Source organism: Nomascus leucogenys, chromosome 12 (assembly GCF_006542625.1).
Source record: "Nomascus leucogenys isolate Asia chromosome 12, Asia_NLE_v1, whole genome shotgun sequence".
Lineage (NCBI taxonomy): Eukaryota > Metazoa > Chordata > Mammalia > Primates > Hylobatidae > Nomascus > Nomascus leucogenys.
In genome coordinates this window covers 9,421,543-9,441,863 of record NC_044392.1, presented here as the reverse complement: position 1 = coordinate 9,441,863, position 20,321 = coordinate 9,421,543, and the positions used below count along the sequence as shown (strand labels likewise).

The 20,321-nt window shown below is 42.7% G+C and overlaps 1 protein-coding gene across 5 annotated transcripts in view; it reads right to left on the bottom strand.

The window, feature by feature from the left end:
* Positions 1-9,837: 9,837 nt before the first annotated feature.
* SMAP2 (small ArfGAP2) overlaps positions 9,838-20,321 on the bottom strand; it is a 48,781-nt gene continuing 38,297 nt past the window's right edge. For all 5 annotated transcript variants that reach the window (XM_030823550.1, XM_030823552.1, XM_003273325.3 and 2 more), the window contains exons 5-10: positions 20,065-20,151; positions 18,927-19,008; positions 17,789-17,898; positions 16,828-16,993; positions 16,073-16,389; positions 9,838-11,197 (exon numbers count right to left, since the gene is read on the bottom strand). In XM_030823550.1, coding sequence (XP_030679410.1) covers positions 11,072-11,197; positions 16,073-16,389; positions 16,828-16,993; positions 17,789-17,898; positions 18,927-19,008; positions 20,065-20,151 — 888 coding nt within the window. In that variant the 3' untranslated portion in view covers positions 9,838-11,071. The remainder of the gene's footprint in view (positions 11,198-16,072; positions 16,390-16,827; positions 16,994-17,788; positions 17,899-18,926; positions 19,009-20,064; positions 20,152-20,321) is intronic.

Genomic DNA, 20,321 nt, shown 5'->3' with positions numbered 1-20,321 from the left:
GACACCGTGGGTATCTGGGAATTAGTAATAGCTAACAGCCAGTGTCCACTTGTTGCCCAAGTGTTTGTGTAGTTTCCCTCGTGTACAGTTATGCAGACAAAATGGTAATACACATTTATCCATAAAACGGTAATGATACACATTCTGTACTGGCAGCACTTTTACAAGCTCCCTCCTCAGGATACATGGCCTCTCCATTATTGAATAGGCTCTGAATCTGTAAACTAGCTTAAGTCTAGCAAGAGAATCCGGAGCTGCATTTCTGTCTTGATATCTGCCTCCAAACCTGGAGAAATTTTTGGCTATACAGATCAAGTAGGGCTTCAGCCATCTGCCATTTATCTAGGACCCTATCTCCAATTAACCACCTCCAGAGATCTCCGTATCCATTTTGAATACCATAAATTCCATGGGGGGTCATCATTAAAGGCTACTGTTGGAATCATTACAATTACACTGAAAATAGGAAATACATGGGCATGGGCATGTAGTCCCACACCTGTAGTCCCAGCTACTTGGGAGACTGAGGTGGGAGGATCCCTTAAGCCTCAGGAGTTGGAGGGTGCAGTGAGTTACTGCACTTCAGTCTGGGTGACAGACTGAGACAAAGTGAGACTCCGTCTCAAAAAAAAAAAGAAGGAAACACTTCACCAACATTTTATGAACTCCTACTAAATCATGTTGAAATGATCCCAGTACTCTTGTGAACAGAGTATGCTTCAAGACTTTGGTAAAGGGAATGTCTTCAGGATCCTGCCAGGCAGGGATAGGTTGGGAAAAGGGATAACATATTTGGTAATTTGTTCCAGAATTCTTCTTAAATTCCTTTCTCCACATTATACAAAGGCATTTCTGTCATCTCAGCTTTTAGGATAGGCCAATATTATGTTCAGCTTCCTCTATGAAAAACATGCCCAGCTGCTAAACATAGGACATGAAATCCAAAATCTGTGGTAGGTGCATTAGTATCAATAAATACCGCCAGACCTTAAATGACACCTTTCCCTTCTTGATTGAACACTCAGTATTTTCATAAGAATTCCTCATGTTTTTTCTGATGACTGTATAAGTCTCCTCCTCTGTGTGCTTCCTGTTTGCTTCCTAGTGTGATATGATGTACCCAAAATAAACTGATACATTCTTGAGAAAAATATTTAACTTCAACCTAATCAAGTTTCTAGACCTAACTTCCAGCTTCTAGGAAGACTAACAAACATAGAACTTTCTACCAACTAATTGGCTTGAGCCCTTCAAAAAGTCATTCTCACGAGGAAAAAAAAAAAAAAGTGAAAGGCACTGTTCCAAACTAAAGGAAACCAAATAGACATAATAACCAAATGCAATGCATAAAGCTAGACTGTATCTTGGTTTAGAAAGAAAAGCATCAAAAGACATTCTTGGGATAAATGGCAAAATTGAAAATGGACAGATTTTAGGTGATATAAAATTTAAGGATGCAGGCTGGGTGCGGTGGCTCGTGCCTGTAATCCCAGCGCTTTGGAAGGCTGAAGTGGGCAGACTGCTTGAGGTCAGGAGTTTGAGACCAGCCTGGCCAACATGGTGAAACCTGGTCTCTACTAAAAATACAAAAATTAGCTAGGTGTGGTGGCGCAAGCCTGTAATGCCATCTACTCAGGAGGCTGAGGCAGGAGAATTGCTTGAATCCCGGAGGCAGAGGTTGCAATGAACTGAGATCATCCCACTGCACTCCAGCCTGGGCCACAGAGCAAGACTCTGTCTAAAAAGAAAAAAAGAAAAATGTTTTTTAATCTTCCTAGAAGCTGGAAGCTACGTCTAGAAACTTGATTAGGTTGAGGTTAAATATTTTTGTTAAGAATGTCTCAGTTTATTTTGGGTATAACATATCACACTAGGAAGCAAACAGGAAGCACACAGAGGAGGAGACTTAAACAGTCATCGGAAAAAACATGAGGAATTCTTAGGAAAATATTGAGTGTTCAATCAAGAAGGGAAAGATGTCGCTTAAGGTCTGGTGGTATTTACTGATATGAATGCACCTACCACAGATTTTGGATTTAATGTCCTATGTTTAGCCACTGCACTCGGCCAACTGCAGTTTGATCATTCCCATTGCTGTATAGTATTCTATTGTAGGAATATACTATAATCTATCCATTTTCCTGCGGATGGGCGTTTGGATTGTTTCCAGTTTGGAGCTATTATGAATGCTTCCAGAACATTCTTGTGCATGTCTTTTAATGCTCAAATACATATATTTCCATTTGGTATATACCTAGGAGTAGAATTGTTGGGTCCTAGGTTTGTCTATCTAGCAAATGATACTATTAAACCATTCTCCAAGTAGTCATGTCAATTTACACTCCTACTAGTTTCTGTTGCTCCACATTCTTGTCAACACTTAGAATGATCTTTTATTTTAGCCATTCTGGTAGGTATTTCATGATGTTTCATGTTTTGTTTTGTTTTGTTTTAATTTCCCCAACTACTAATGAGATTCAGCATTTCTTCAATGTTAGTCAGTCTTCAGAGGTAGTCTTCATTGTTAGTCTTCTTGAAGTGCCTATTCTGGTCTCCATTGCATATTTTTCTAATATGTCTTTTTCTTATTTTGCTGGCATTCTTCATATATTCTGGATACAATGCCTTTATCATATGCATTTCAAATATCTTATCTTACTCTGTGGCAAGCCTTTCTGCTCTCTTAATGGAATCATAAATAGTTCTTAAATTTAATCTAATCAACTTTATCAATCTTTCTTTTATGATTAGTGCTTTTTAACTCCTAAGGCTTCTTCACACGGACATGAAGATATTCTCTACTATTATCTTTTAGGAGCTTAATTTTTTTAAGTTTCACACTAGATCTTCAATCTATGTAGAATTTATTTATTTATGTATTTTATTGATTTATTGAGATGGAGTCTCGCTCTCTTGCCCAGGCTGGAGTGCAGTGGCATGATCTCAGCTCACTGCAACCTCTGCTTCCTGGGTACAAACGATCCTCTCTCCTCAGCTTCCTGAGTAGCCGGGATAACAGGCGCACACTACAACTCCTGGCTAATTTTTGTATTTTTAGTAGAGACGTGGGTTCACCATGTTGGCCAGGCTGGTCTCAAATTCCTGGCTTCAACTGATCCACCCTCCTTGGACTCCCAAAGTGCTGGGATTACAGGCGTGAGCCACTGTGCCTGGCCTAGAATTAATTTATTGTAATGGTATGAGGTAGGGGTCAACTTTCAGTTTTTCTCTATGCTTATCTAATGTTCTAGTGTCTGTGCATTGCCACCTTCATAAATCAATATGTGCCTGGGTCTGTTTCTGGGTCCTGTATTATATTCCAGTGGTTTATATGTCTATCCTGCACTGATTCCACACTGTCTTAATTACTGTAGTTTCATAAGAAATCTTAAAATCTGGTAGTGTAATCCCTTCACATTTATTCTTTTTTTTTTTTTTTTTTTTGAGATGGAGTTTTGCTGTTGTTGCCCAGGCTGGAGTACAACGGCACCATCTTGGCTCACCACAACCTCCGCCTCCCGGGTTCAAGCGATTCTCCTGCCTCAGCCTCCTGAGTAGCTGGGATTACAGGCATGTGCCACCACGCCCAGCTAATTTTGTATTTTTAGTAGAGACGGGGTTTCTCCATGTTGGTCAGGCTGGTCTTGAACTCCCAACCTCAGGTGATCCACCTGCCTCAGCCTCCCAAAGTGCTGGGATTACAGGTGTGAGCCACCATGCCCGGCCCAAATTTTTTCTTTCTTTTTCCAAGATTGTCATGGCTAGTCTAGATCCTTTGCATTTCCATATACGTTTTAGAATCAGCTTTTCTTTTTTCTTTTTCTTTCTTTTTTTTTTTTTGAGACAGAGTCTCGTTCTGTTGCCCAGGCTGGAGTGCAGTGGCACTATCTCAGCTCACTGCAACCTCCACCTCCCTGGTTCACGCAATTCTCCTGCCTCAGCCTCCCGAGTAGCTGGGATTACAGGCACACACCACCACACCTGGCTAATTTTTTGTATTTTTAGTAGAGATGGGGTTTCACTATGTTGGCCAGACTGGTCTCAAACTCCTGACCTCGTGATCTGCCTGCCTCGGCCTCCCAAAGTGCTGGGATTACAGGTGTGAGCCACCGCGCCCGGCAAGGAATCAGCTTTTCAATTTCCACGCGCACACACACACACACACACACACAAACTGGTGCAGAATTTTCACACACTGATGATGGATTCTTTTCCCATGAAGTTCTATAAATTTGTACTTTGAGGCTTTAAGAATGCATACTGGTTTAGAACTGTAATATTTTCCTTGTGAATTGAACCTTTTATTACTACATAGAGTTCCTTTCTCTTTCTAATACAGGATGAGTACCCCTTATCCAAAATGCTTGGAACCAGAAGTGTTTCAGATTTTGGATTTTTTCATATTTAGGAATATTTACATATACATAATGAGATATCTTGGGAACAGGACCCAAGTCTAAATATAAAATTCATTTGTTTCATATACACCCTATACTAATAGACTGAAGGTAATTTTATACAATGTTTTAAATAATTTTGTGCCTGAAACAAAGCTTTGACTGTGACCCCACCACACGAGGTCAATTGTGGTATTTTTCACTTGTGGTGTCGTGTCAGTGCTGATATTTTGAGCATTTCGGATTTTGCATTTTCAGGCTAGGATGCTCAACTGTAATGCTTTTTGTCTGAAAGTCTATTTTGAAAATATAAATATAAATGATATAAAGGATCCCCATTTACTTTTGGTTAGCATTTGCCTGATCTTGCTTGTTATATTCCTTTATTTTAAACATTTTCCTATCCTTATGCTTCAGGAATGACTCAAAGAGACCTTCACTAAAGAAACCTCCAAAGGATATACTTTAGGTGAAGGAAAGCGATCTTAAGGAAAGGTCTGAGATGCCAGAAGGAATGGATTCTATTCTTATTCTATTCTATTCTATTCTATTCTATTCTATTCTATTCTATTCTATTCTATTCGAGATAGGGTCTCACTCTGCCACTCAGGCTGGAATGCAGTGGGGAGATCTCGGCTCACTGCAGCCTCGACCTCTGGGCTCAAGCAATCCTCCCACCTTAGCCTCCCAAGGAGCTGGGACCACAGGCACACGCTACCACACTCAACTAATTTTCTGTGGAGAACGGTTTTCGCCACGATGCCCAGGCTGGTCTCAAACTCTTAAGACTCAAGTGATCGGCCTGCCTCAGCCCCCCAAAGTGCTGGGATTACAGGTGTGAACCACTGCACCTGGCTAGGAATGGATTTTGTTTTATTTTATTTTATTATTGTATTTTATTTTGAGACAGAGTCTTGCTCTGTCACCTAGGCTGGAGTGCAGTGGTGAGATCTTGGCTCACTGCAACCTCTGCTTCCCAGATTCAAGCGATTCTCCTGCCTCAGCCTCCCGAGTAACTGGGACTACAGGCACCCGCCACCCCGCCCAGCTAATTTTTGTGTTTTTATTAGAGACAGGGTTTCACCATGTTGGCCAGCATGGTCTGGATCTCTTGACTTCATGATCTGCCCGCCTCTGCCTCCCAAAGTTCTGGGATTACGGGTGTCAGCCACCGTGCCCGGCCTTTTTTTTTTTCACCAGGCCAGAGTGCAGTGGGGCGATATCGGCTCACTGCAACCTCCGCCTCCCAGGTTCAAGCGATTCTCCTGCTTCAGCATCCTGAGTAGCTGGGACTACAGGCACGCACCATCGCGCCCAGCTAATTTTCGTAATTTTAGTAGAGATGGGGTTTCACCATGTTGGCCATAGCCAGGGTGTTCTCCATCTCTTGACCTCGTGATCTGCCCGCCTCGGCCTCCCAAAGTGCTGGGATTACAGACCCGGCCTTTTTTATTTGTTTACATTTATTTATTTATTTATTTAAGACGGAGTTTTGCTCTTGTTGCCCAGGCTGGAGTGCAATGGCACGATCTCGGCTCACTGCAACCTCCGTCTCCTGGGTTCCAGCGATTCTCCTGTCTCAGCCTCCCGAGTAGCTGGGACTACAGGTACTTGCCACCACGCCCGGCTAATTTTTGTATTTTTAGTAGAGACGAGGTTTCACCATCTTGGCCAGGATGGTCTCAAACCTCTGACTTCATGACCCACCCGCCTTGGTCTCCCAAAATGCTGGGATTACAGACATGACCACCGCACATGGCAATCTGACAGTGTCAGTAATCCAACTGTATTTATTCCATTTACGTTGTAGTTTTTGTATTTAGACTTGTTTCAATCATATTACTTTTCAGTTCAGTTTGGTCCACTTTTCTGAGCTTTTAAAAAAAAAAAAAATTTTTTTACCCTGCCTTTTTCTTGGGGGATAGGAGGATGGTTGATATTTTTGTTTATTTGCATTTTCTTATTCTAATTTTTCCCTCTTTATTGGCTTGGAATTTACATACTCTATTTCTACTCTTTTTTTAAAATTTTTATTTATTTATTTTTTGAGACAGAGTCTCGCTGTCTCCTTAGCTTCTATTAAAAATAAATATTTCCCCACAAATTGTCCCAGCCCACTGCTGTTATTTTACAAATCCACCGTATGTGATTCCCATCCATCTCCTGTGGTATCAATTACCACCCCATGGGCTAACTCACAAATTAACTTCTCCAGCCTGACCTCTTCCTTGAACTTCAGATTCTTAAATCCAATTTGCAGCTGGTCAACCAGACCTGGATATAGCACAGACAATCCAATTTCAACAAGCCTAAAACCAAACTCCTAATTATCTACTTCTCCCCTCCTAGAGAGAAAAGCCAGCTTCTCTTCCTTCTGTAAATTCTTTCACATAATCTAGAAACAGGGGAGATTTGACTGCTTCCTCTCTCTCCATCCCACATCTTGTCCAGTACTGACATCTCCCAACTCTACCTCCTAAAGCACCTTGTCTAGCCCTCGGTCACAGTCCACATTCGGCCCGGGATGGCTTTGAATGAGGCCAACACAAATTCGTAAAACATTATGAGGGCCAGGCGCGGTGGCTCACACCTGTAATCCTAGCACTTTGGGAGGCTGAGGTGGGCGGATTGCCTGAGCTCAGGAGTTCAAGATCAGCCTGGGCAACACGGTGAAACCCCGTCTCTACTAAAATACAAAAGAAATTAGCCGGGTGTGGCGGTGTGCACCTGTAGTCTCAGCTACTCGGGAGGCTGAGGCAGAATTGCTTGAACCCGGGAGGCAGAGGTTGCAGTGAGCCGAGAGCCAGCCTGGGTGACAGAGCGAGACTCCATCTCTACAAAACAGACAAACAAAACAAACAAAAACAAAAATTATGATTTTTTTTTTTTTTAGCTCATCAGATATCACATTTTATCAGTATTTTACGTGTGGCCCAAGACACTTCTTCTTCCAATGTGGCCGAGGGAAGCCAAAAGATAGGACACTCCCGTCCTAAAGTATTCTTCTGGTTGCTTTTCCCACAAATAGCATTCTATGGTTATTAGATATACCAGAAAAATCGACTCCATGGTAAAATAAGTGTTGGTAAGTGCTAGAAAACTAAGAACAAAGTCTACTACAGGACTTTTCAAAGAGATTACTCTGTAGATATTATAGATATGAGGTGATATAACAGTCTTTTCCACGCTTATTTTAGCATTTCTGTGGAACACCTTTTAGCATCTCACATGCCTCATGATCAGTCACTAACTGCTATTCTAAGCCCCTCCATTCTCCCCTACCCCCGCCACCACGGCCCTAGGTCAGCTCTTCCCATCTGGTTCCCTAGCTCCGGTCTTGCTTCCTCAAACGTGCTGTTCACAGTGATGCAAGAGTGAGCAACCTAAAACTCAAACCTCCCAAGTCTCTCCACCACTCACACGTCAGGCTAAACCCCTTCAGAGGGTGTGGAAAGGCCCCCGACCTGGTCCAGCTCCACCTCTCCCACAGCACACGACACTCGCATCATACCCTAGAAATATGTTTGTGCCTCCCAAAATGTTCCATGCTCTTGTAGGGTTCTGTATCTTTAGTCACATGACACTATTTGTCTGGAATATTCTTCTCCACACCAATTCACTGGTTAACTGCTACTTCTCCCTTTAAGACTCAGCTCTAGTGCCACTCTCTTCAGGAAGTTTTCCTGACTGGGCTAAGTCCCCCCTCACCTCAGCTCCCATAATCCACCTGTATAGGAAATTACAGGCCCGGCACAGTGGCTCACGCCTGTAATCCCAGCACTATGGGAGGACAATGTGGGAGGATCACTTGAGCCCCAGAGCTTGAGACCAGCTTGGGCAACATAGAGAGACCGTGTCTCTCCAAAAAAAATAAAATTAGCCCAGTGTGATGGTGCACGCCTTTGGCCCCAGCTACTTGGGGAGGCTGAAGTTGGAGGATTGCTTAAGCCCAGAAGGTCAAGGCTGCAGTGAGCCGTGATCGCACCACCGCACTCCAGCTTGGGCGACAGAGCGAGTCCCTGTCTCAAAAACAAAAACGGAAAAAAGAAATTATAAATTTGCTGCCCCATGAGACCATGAGCTTCTTAAAAGCAGAAACTATCTCAGATTCATCTATTTACCCTTCCTAAACTCTAAACGCTGATGGGTTCCAAGACTCAGTTCTCTTCTATTTTCTCAAGTGACTTCAACCGGTCTCATGGCTTTACATAACACCCATAACCTCATGACTCCCAAACTGATGTCCCCAAACTATTTCCAACTCTTTCCAGATCTCTACGGACTGGCTGCTTATTCAGGTCTCAGTCCAAATGTAACTTTCTCCTGACCACTCCATCCAAATGGCCCCGTACCCACTCTCTCCCTTTGTCTTATACTGTCTGAATTAAATCTATTTATTATGCATTTCTCCTACCACACTATCCTATGAGATTGGAGAGTTTTTATTCACTGCTTTGTCTCTAGAGCCTAAAACAGTGTTTGGCACATTACTGACACTTATTAAATGTTTGTCAAATGAGCTACTGCCTAACACAGATCTGGCACGTAATACCTGCTAATATCTGAGTGCTCACTCAGTGCCCAATAGTGTGCTAAATATACCACAGGAACTGCTGCTGCTTCTCCTGAGTATTACCATTGTCCCCATTTTACCTGGACACTGGAGTTTAGTAGTTTGCTCAGCTCCCAGCATAGGAAGGGATAGGAACACTGGCAGCCTGACCCAGAGCCAACTTTCCTAGACACTGTGCTGTCCTCCCACTTACATCTGCAAGGACTCAAAAGGGTGTACTCAAAGGAAGGAAGGGAGGAAGGGTCCAATGATCACATTTGTTGAGAGCAGAAAAGGAGTCAAAGGGAGAAGGAAACAGACTAAAGACGGTCTTCTGCCTTTTGAATTTCGTACTGCCCCCAGGATTGAGTGTCCTGTTTCTAATTCCTGACACTGATACGGAAGGTCCAGTTCTGATAGCTCAGAGAGGGGTGAGTTACCTTTACCAGCCAAAGCTACTGCTTTCTTGGCAGAGATGAATTTCAACTCACTACTTAATTGCCACGGTATAGGGAAAGAACAAGGGGCTGGAAATCCAGACACTTGGAGGCTACTGCTGGCTCTGCCCAGGGTTCTCTAGTGGACATTTGCCAACCATGTCCCTTCTCCGTGTCTCAGTTTCTCCACCTGTGGGGGGAAAGCATGCCGCTCTGATGTTCTGTGGCTCTAGCAGGTGCTGATCTCCGGAGTTCCCTCAGCTCCCAGCTCTAGATGCCAGGGGAGAGAGGCCCCCTTTCTGACTGCTGGAGCCTGGGCCTCACCCTTGGGTATGAGAAGTACAGAATTTTCTAAAATACAGGAAGTGAAAGAATTGCCTTTGGAAAACAGAAAACCTAAGTGTAACGCACCCTCCTCCAAGAGTGACGCACAGTAATGGCCAAGCAAACAGTCCTTCCCTGCAATATTTATTAAGGAATTTACACATACACAGGAGAAAGGCAGCCAGGAACTGTGGTTCCCACACACGAAATCTTTTAAGCAAAGTTTTCTTGTCTGAATTTTCAAGTGGGGTGAACAATGACTGAGAGGAAAGCTGTCTCGGCCCTCTGCCTCGTACACCTGGGAACGGTGGGGAAACAGAGCACCCTGGATACACAGGCATGAAAGAGTGATCAGCAGACTGGGAGAAGGGAAGGGAGAAAGGGAGTTATCAATGACATGGCGTTTTTTAAACCATAAGAAAAACACAACAGTTTTAGGCTGCTGATAAATTAACTCCTCTCTGTTGTAATCCAAAAACTAAACGAAAACAAAAATACCCAGAGCAGATGGGGAGAGGGTGGGAGGCGGAACACACACCCATACACACACACACACACACACTCACGCGCACACACAAGCAGTACACGTTAAGCTCTGCATTCCCACTATAGGGGTTGGTCCTCCAGCCACGGAGCCAGATCCTACTGAAGGCAGGTGGGAGGCGGGAAGGGATGTGTGTCTGTGTGTGGGATCTTCATAAAGTCTTTGGTGCTAATAAAGGCTGACCCAAGCAGCAAGTCCTGAAGCCCCAGATCCGGAAAGCAACTCAGGGCAAAGAGAGTAGTATTTTTGCTCATCCTCATAGGAGGGGGCTTGCCTCACCCCAGGGCTAGGGTCAAACTGACCCAGGACCCAGGGAGTATTTAATTTGATTTCAGTACTTGCTTCATTCCCATAAATCATGAGAACATGATGCTTCCTCTTAAAATTTAAACACTTAGAAACAGCTTATTAACACATATAGAAGGACCTCTAAGCTTTCCCCTGCTGCCTAATACACAACACCTACAGACCTTTCTGAGAGTCTCACAGGAGCTTTAACCTTGAGGGAAGGGACCGAAGGGTGTGCACATTTCTCCCACAGTTTAAGTGCCTTCTGCCAACAACTTCTAAGGTGCTGGTGCCAAGAGAGGACTGGGGAGGACGTTGGGATGGCTATGGGGCATGTACAACATAAAGCAACAGAGAGGTCTTCATGTTTGGGAAGTGGCTGGGCAGGATGCCAAATCCCAAATGACTTATTGAGCAATTTCTAAACCAAACAGAGAGGTAGGAAAAGAGGATGGGGGTCAGGGGTGGAGGCTGTGGAAAGGGGAGAGCCAGGGCTGAAGAGAATGGCAGCCATACAGGTGTTTTGTTTTTATTTCCACATCTGAGGACTGAGAGTCTGATTTGCTGCCTGTCCATTTCCGCCGCTCATTGACTGTCCATAGTTCATCATGCCATTGGCTCCATAGAAGTTCATCCCAGCCATCTGCTGGGTCATCTGAAAGGGAGAGAGGAGACTTTCAGACCAGGCTGTGGGCATTCTGCCAATTAGTGCAAAAGGCAGGGTGGGAGTCCCTTTTTCTGCCAGGATGGGGAGAATGAGACAAAGGGAAACTCTGTTATGGATAGTAAACCCTGGACCTTAGCAGTCAGATCATTTCAAGGCCATGTACATGAATGACTTTTTGGGAGTGCAATGCTGACGGAGACTAAAACTCAGGGAGGGAAAGAAGGCATCCTGGCATCTGGATCTAGTCGACAGAAAGTCAGCATGAGTTCCTCTCTTTTTCCTTTCCAGTCCCTCATCCTAAATAGAAGGGGCCTATTGTTAACTTGCCTGGCCAATCCTAAAAGCTGAAAGGAAAGCCCCTCCCCAGTGCTTCCACCTCATCTCCAGCACAGCTATTACTGTCAGTGTCAGGGACAGCAGGCTTGCTCGTTTGCAGAAGGGGGGAGAAAAGGAACTGGACTGTTCAGAATGAACAAAGGCCGGGGGGAAAAAGACTAATGTGTCTTCAGTGTTTGAGAAGGGAAGAAGCTGGGAGAAAACAGTCAGTGGAGAGAAAACAGTGGAATAAGGCCTGGGGCAGGATGGGGTGGGGGTCCTTCATGAACCTGATGGAAAGAATGGCCCCTAGCAGTGAACAGAAAAATACCTTACGGAGAAAAATGCCTTGAATTTCCTGAGCCTAGTACATTTTCTATGTAAGTTCTTTTTCTTTAGGAGAAAGTATTATTTTCTTGTACCAACTTTTAAAGTAAGTTTCAAATTTACATAAAAGTTGAAAGAATAGTACAATAAAACCCATATATCTTCTTCCTTAAATTCACCAACTGTTAACATTTGCCATATTTTCTCTCCCTCCCTATAAAAAAACTTACACTTTTTTGATGAGCATCAAAAGTTGCAGATAAAAAAAAAAAAAGCTGCAGCTATCACAACATTTCACTCCTAAGTTAGGAGGCACCTCATAAGAATGAACACCTTAACAGAACCACAAAACAATGAACACGCTCAAGAATTTTAACATTAACACAATATTCTAATGTACATGGCATTTCATTTTCAGATCTCTGTAGTGTCCTTTAATCCAGAACAGTTTCCCTAACACTTCCTTCCATTTCTTCCTGACACTGACATTTTTAAGAACCCAGGACAGTTATTTTGTAGCATATCCCTCAATTTGGATTCATCTCATGTTTTCTCATAATTGGATCCAGGTTCAATATTTTTGGCAAGATCCTATGGAGGTGATACATGTCTTTCTTAGTACAAAATATCAGGAAGCATATGATATTACTTTGTTCCACTGTCAGTAATTTTATGTTTGATCACTTGGCTGAGGTAGTGGCTATATTTCTTTCATTATAATTAATAAATAATCTGAAGGGCATTTCTTTGCAAATGTGTCAATCCTTTGCTCTTTTTACAATTACTATCATTCTTCTGTAAAGAAGGCTTTTCCTCCCTCCATTCCACACCTGGTTTTTAAAAAATATCACCATGGACTCGTGGTTTTCTTTTTTTTTTTTTCATTCAATGTGTCATAATCCATTGCTGTTGTTACTCCTTTTGATGTTCAAATTGTCTCACATTTGGCCAGTCAGAGCCACTGTAAGTTGGCTCATATGTCCCTCTGACGTATTCCCGTCAGACTTACAGCATTCCATTACTTATATAAATAAAAATGAAACAACGAAAATAAGTGAATTAAAATCTCTACTATGAAAGCTAGAAAATAACAAAGTAAACCCATAGAAAGCATATGGAAATTGAGGTAGAAAACAGAAAAATGTAGCACCAATAAATCGAAATCCTGGTTCTTTGAAAAAAATTAATGAGACTTCTTGGCATAACTTTTGATAAATTTGAAAACCTTGGTGAAATGGAAAATCTAGGTAAATACAGTTTTCCAAAATTGACTTCCATAGAAGAAACGGAGAAAAGTATCAAAGATTTGCTACAAAAGAAAACAATAGGGCCCACAAACTTCACATGGGAATTCCACAAAACCTTCAAAGGCCAGTACTACATAAATTATTCCAGACCACAGAGAAACAAAAACATAAAAATACTTTTTATAAATAAGTATAACCCTGATAAAGATAGCATACACATGCACATGTGCAGTACACATGCACCATACCACCTCTCTGGGATTCTTTTGCCTATCTCTTGGTTTTCACATTAAATCACTTTGTATTTCTTTGTACCTAGTACAAAACTAGTGTTGCTTTGTGAGCCAATTTGGACATCATTTTCTTTTGATAGAAGAGTTGCCTACTGATATGACTGGTATGTTTGGTCTCAATTCCATCATATTAGATTTTTACTGTGTTTATTGTATTTGCTGCACTTTGTAGTCTGTTTTTAAAAATTCTCAGCTGGGTGCAGCGGCTCATGCCTGTAATCCCAGCACTTTGGGAGGCCAAGGTGGGTGGATCACCTGAGGTCAGGAGTTTGAGACTAGCCTGGCCAACATGGTGAAACCCCGTCTCTACTAAAAAATACAAAAAAAATTAACCGGGTGTGGTGGTGGGTGCCTGTAATCCCAGCTACTTGGGAGGCTGAGGCAGGAGAATCACTTGAACTCAGGAGGTAGAGGTTGCAGTGAGCCGAGATTGTGCCACTGCACTCCAGCCTGGGCGACAGAGTGAGACTCTGTCTCAAAAAAAAAAAGAAAGGAAGAAAATTATCTTGGTATTCAGAACATTTCACGTTTGTTCTAGTGATTACCTTTACAGTAATACTTTTTAGCAATGTCCTTGGTCTCCTTTTTCCTTATTCAAGCTTCCATGATTTGGTTTGTCAGCTTATTACATCCTTTGATTTCTACTTATTTCCCATACAATATTTATTATTCAACTTTTCTCCCTCCTCCTTCCATTTTTAGTTGTATTTGTTTGTCAGAATATAATGTATATTTTGCAACCCTTGTCACCACCTTTGTTTTAGTTTAGATTTCTCAATTAAACATTCAATTCTCACCATCAGTTCTTTTGCCAAAAATGAAAAGGACCCCAGTCATCTCTTGGGTGGATGAAGCTTATCTTCTGTTAGATTCCCCAGGAAAGTCTTGTAAGTGTGATATTCCCTGAGTTCTTGCTTATTTATTTTTTACAGCCTTGATACTGAAGGATAGCTTGGCTGGCGTGGCTGTAAAATGCTTGTCTTGTCTTGCATACACTTGAGTGTCTTTAAAATACTACTCTCCTTGTTATTCTTTTTGTATTTTGCTATTAGGAAGTCTGATGTCAACCTGGGTATTTTGTGTTTGTTCTAAGTGACAGATTTTTGCGGGCAGGAGGTATGGAAAAGGTTGGAGCCCTAAACATTTTGAATGTTCTTTAAAGTCTGTAGGTTTGCTGGGATATGTTTTAGAGTTGACTGTTCTGGGTCAATTTTCCCGGACACACAGTGGGCTCTTTCCATATTATATCCAAGTCTTTTATTTCTAGAATGTTTTCTGGTGTTATAGTCTTAAACACATTAATTCTGTCCCATATTTTATTTATTTTGTCTTTATTTCTTTGGGCATCTCCAAATATATGTAAGTTTTCTTTGCCTAACTTCCATATTAATTTCCATCTGATTCTTTTTACTCCTTTCTATATTTAGTTTTCATTCTCTCAGCTGTTTCATGCCTTTCCTCAATGCTGAATATATTTTCAGCTCAATCTACTGTTCCTTAGCTAACTTGTAGTTGAGTCTTTATACGAAAATTTTGGCTTTTTCTTCAATTTCTTTTCTGAGTTTAGTAAACTTTCATTTCACAACATTCAGTTTTTCATCCATTTTGGCTTTAAGTTTTTGAATTTCTGATTTAAGGTGTTTTGTCTCATCTGCAAATGTTTGTTTTAGGACATTTAATTCAGATTGTTGGTAGATTGTGTAACAATTTTCTTCTGCTTCATGACTGTTTTTTGAGGGAGAATATTCATTACGTGAAATGTTTTGATTTTCATTTTCTATTTTCTTCTTGTAGTAGTTTGGTACAAATGTCAGCTGCCATGTTGGTTTATTTTGTAAGGTCTAATTTTTTCTCAATCAGCAATAATAGGTGTGAAGGTCTGGGGAGGCTTACTAAATTTCTTAGATTAAGAGCACCATCTTTTATTAGTGAAGTGGTTATTTTGGAAGAGGGAAGAAGGTGTGTATTTGATTTTGTGATTCTCATTTCCGTTTCTTGCGTCTTTCTTTCCCTTCACCAACACTCCTCCAAAGGGTACCTCCTCCTTTTAGGCCATGCCCATCTCCCCGAGAAGCAATGCTTTCCCAAGGTTACTACCTATACTCCTATATATCTCAAGTCTTTTATTTTTGATCCTCCAAGTAAACAGAGTTCTAATCTACCACATCTCAGACCTGTTCTCAGTACGTCTTTGATGAGGGTAGGTCCTTCTCCTTCTGGGGGGTTACTTTATCTGTGATGTTATTGCTAGGCCCCTGCTCCATCTTCTCTTTTTACAGTCTCCTCTGTGATGCTGGCTCTGCTAGATTTGGTGTTTATATGCCCATTGCCATGCCATTTGAACCTTGTAGTATTCTGTCTACCAAATGAGATTGCTGTGAGAATATCTGCATTAATTGTTTGTATGGGGTTTTTGTGTGTGTGTGTGTGTGTTTGCTTTAGAGAATGTGTGGAGAGATTCAGATTTAGGCAGTTGGGCTTATTCTACAGGAGCCCAGAACTCCTCAGAAAGTCTGACTTTAGACAGACCTTCTAGGAAAAAAAAAAAAGCAAACCTAACAATGTCTCTGGCATTACCTCATCTACATGGAAAGGATTCAAAGGATAGTGGAGAGGTACAAAGTGAGAAAAACTTGAGGAAGGCTCAAAACTCTTGCTGCAAGTAAAATGGGGTAGCTTACCTGAGTAAGGTTCCACTGCAGCTGCTGCGCTGGCTGGACCCCATACACAGTCTGGGGCATAGCTGCCATGCCTGCCATGTAGCCAGCCTGCTGGGTGGTCATCATTCCATTCGGCACACCCATCATTGATGCCTGCATGCTACCCATATAGCCTGCAGGCATGGCCATGGGGGCAACCATCCCAGAAGCTCCTGGCTGAGCAACCATGCCTACTGGTGGAGGCATCATGCTCCCCATTATGCTGTTAGGAGGTGTAACCCCGGGGAAACTGGGGTAGGCTGTGGGATATGCCATCTGAGCAGGAGCCATGAACATTGCTGCCAAGAAAACACACATACAGGTCTGTTAAAGAGGGAAAAACATAAAGTCAGCCCAAACTCTCCCTGGCTACCCCTTTCCAGCTGGAATTTCTCAGGATTACTCTACTCACAATGCTCTTTACACAGCAAAGTAGTTAGAGTCCCTACAAGGCCTGCTATGGCTTACCAATGGGCTGCTGACTGAGCCATTCTCCCTTTAGGGTCCAGATCCAGACCTTGAGCTAGACTTCACCAAAGTGTGAAGTATGACTCCCCAGAAGTTTGACTCTGAGTTATATTAATTTCAATCTGCTGATACGTTGGTCACATTCAGGTTTGTTTGGTGTATGACATCCTGGCCCCCAAAGCAACTGTCCTCTGTCACAATAAATAATTCCTGCACGGAAGCCCTCATGTCTCTATCTGGCACACGGCCATGACACCCAGGAACTCTACCTTGAGTAGGCATTTGAGGCGTCTGGGATCCATACAGTGAAAGAATGGAGTCTTTAGAGAGCTGTTTCTTGCCTATGTCTTCTGATTTGCTCCCTGGCTCTGGAAACAGGTTCAGGTTTTCAGGAACAGAGCCGGCACTCCCTGCAGTTGGCATGGAACCTACAACCTTAGGACAAAGAGGGCAGGGAGAGAATTGAAATGGTTCTCATGGGGGTCTCTTTAAGGGTCTCCCTTCCCTCTCTGCTGCTCCTAACATCTGCAATAAGAATTCATGGCTCAAGTTAATAGCTTCCTGACATTTTTACCATTCAAATATCTGAACACACCTGATAATTAAACTCTGTTACAATTCTTTCCTTTCACCAAAACATGTGATTTGGTAGGAAGAAACAAACAAAACAACCCACAAATGATGCAGCAGAGGGAACTAAGTTTAGATTCCAGTGTAGCCATTTACTAGTATAACCAGAGGCTAGTCACATAACTTTTACAAACTAATGTCTCCACATCTGTAAAATTTCCACTTTGCAGGTTTGTGGTGAAGGAGTGAAATTATTAATGAAATATACAAAATGATATACAAAAACCACCTTGCACTGTGCCTGAGACACAGCAGCCATTTCACGAATGGTAGCCATTAAAGGTTTCAAGTCTTTCCTACCTACAATTTTCTGGCAGTAACTCAGGCCGAGGAGCTAGCCTCAAGTATCAGCCTTCACAGTATCACACACTTTCCAGAGAGGCAACTCAAAGGGCCCACCCTTTTCGAGCAGGAGAAAAAATGGCATGAACAGCAATCTTAGACTGTGACACAAAATGACACAATGTTAAGGGAAGAATGAAGAATCAAGAAAACCAAAGTCCAACTCCACCAAGGAAGCATGAAGTGGTACCATGATTAAGATATCAAAATCACCCATTTCAGAATGTTCTTTAATCCCGAGGAGCCCACAAGACTCACCTTTCTGGAACCTGAAGAAGAAGGGGATGGAACAGAGGCCAACAGATCTAAATCCTTCTCTAGGGTATTGCTGGTCTTACTATTTGCAATGGAGCAGGCCACAGGAGCATCTAGAAAGACAGATCGAAGTTAAGATGCAGCACTGCTTATTAAGCCCGTGCCTTCCTTCTATTCTAGACAAAAAGCAAACGTGGCCCATAAGCTCATGGACCTAGAAATCTAGACTTCTGGAACCATCTAGCATGGACAGGGCTTCTCAAAAGAGGCTTCACCCCACATTCCCAGAGTGCTCTGGGGAAGCCTGTAGCCCAGCTATCAGGCACAGGGCAGCAGACGCCCAGGCCTGAAGGGTATTTCAGCACCACAGTTGGGGGCTGGCTGGCTCCCTTCTGGCTATTTGAAGGGCAAGGTATGGAGGGTTCACTTTCAGAGAGCAAGGAAAGGTACAGAAATTAGAAGCCTAAGTAGCCAATAACCTCAATCAGCAGAAGCGGATGGAAACAAAGTGCAACCATCAGTGCTGTGAAAGGCAGACAACAGGCTTTCTTTCTGAAAGGGCAGAATCACTAGTTCAGGATTTCAAAGGTTTGGAGAAAAATGACCACAGGCCATCTCAGAAACAGGTTGCATCTGAAAAATGAAAGGAATGGGGGCAGGGAGTGGAGTACAGGGAAGTGACATGAGGCTCAAAGGTGCTGTTTCGCAAAACTGCTAACATTTATGGAGGGCTCAGTATGTGCCAGGCACGGGGCTAAGACCTTTAGAGGCATTATCTCATTTAATCCTTCCAACAACACCTTTGAAGTAGAGACTCATTCTCACTGCACAGATTAGGAAAGCAACACTCAGAGGTTAAGTAAACTACCCAAGGTCACACAGACAGTAAGTAACACAGAGGGACACTGGCTCCAAAGGCCATGCTCTTAACCACTACACCACACTGTCGCTCTGAAAAGTGTCACAGTAAACACTTCCTTAGAGCAAATGCTCAGATGTAAAACAGATCAGGAAGAATGTGAGAGAACAGTCTCAGCAATGAAGACAAAACTGGAGAATCCCATCTCTACCTATCCTCCAGGGTCACTGAGAATTTATCAAAATTTCTAAGAACTTGGAAGCTGAAAAGTCCAACTCTTACCAAGGCCCAACAAATCCATGACAGGCGCTGTGGATTTCGGGGAGCTTTTCCGAGGTAGCTGTGGGTCTTCTTTTTTCTGTGGCTAAGGTGAAAATATGTTATAGAAAGAAATAAGCAGGTGGTTTTGAACTCTTTTCCCATCTCCACTGTAAAGCCACGGTGTTCTTGTGGGTAGGGCTGCTGTTATTCAAAGACAGTTACCAAAGAAACGAAACTCCGGAAGTATTAGGTGAAAGAATCAAGTCAGGAGGCAGAAGTGCATAAACCAAACCTAAAGTGAAAAACAAAGATATTGCCTGTGATTGTCTGGCGTCCTAAAGAGACAGATCTTTCTGAAACCAAGACAATCACAGAACAGGGGATCCAACAGAAGCAGCAGTTTTTGGTCCCAGGAAAAGCCAAGAATAAAGGTAGGTATCTGATGGTACAAGAGCCAAGAGCCAACAAATCTCCCAGTGGTTAGAAAACCTTTTACTTTAACACCAAAAGGGAGGTCGGTTTAAAGATTACCTAATTCACTCTGCCAATAGCACTAGTGATTGTGTCCACAGACAATGTGATTCAGAACGACGATAAAAGACTCTTCCTTAAGCAATAGTAAGTAAAGTCCTCTCTCCCAAGATTCCAAGCTTTTATATTAGAGATTCTACTACTACAGCCACAATATGTCCTGTGGAAAAAGAAGGGTGTCTGTTTCAACATGACAAAGCAAGAATATAAGAAGGGATCATTTAAAATGGACTAGTATGGCCTCACTTCTGGACTGTTCCTCATTGAAATCGGAAAATGGGGCACAGAAGGTCTAACAAGGGAAGGACTAATGTGGAAATAGCATCTGCTCAGAAGGTGTCCCCCAGCCTCGGCATTCTGGCTTGGAATGTGCCTCTTGCTTAGATGGAACAGAAGCATTTCCTGAGTTCTCATCTGGCCCCAAAGAGAAGCTCTTACAGAGCAGATTTAGGCAGCAACTGGTAATGAGACAGCAGAAATGACAGCAGGCAATCCAATCCAGATGCAGAACCCTTTAGCCCCAGCTGTGATGGTGCAATGGTACTCACCATGAGGCCTCCTACTCTCCCTTTCACAAATATACACATACCTGAGGCTGTCCATACAGTGCAAATACTTCCCAACTTACCATTTTCACCTTCTCGAAAACAACAGGTTCCAATTTTTTTTCTGGAACTGGTTCGCTTCCTCTTTTCCACTTGTCATCTTTTTCTTTCTATAATGATTTAACAAGACAAAGAACACAGGGCCCAAGGTGACTAATAGTTCGATAAATCCTAATTCCAAGTGTCTGAAAAGGACACCTCCAATCCCCATTGATTCTGACATAAGTGACTGACAAGCTTGGGGGGCGGTGTCTTGGTGTGCAGCATGAGAGGTGACCTC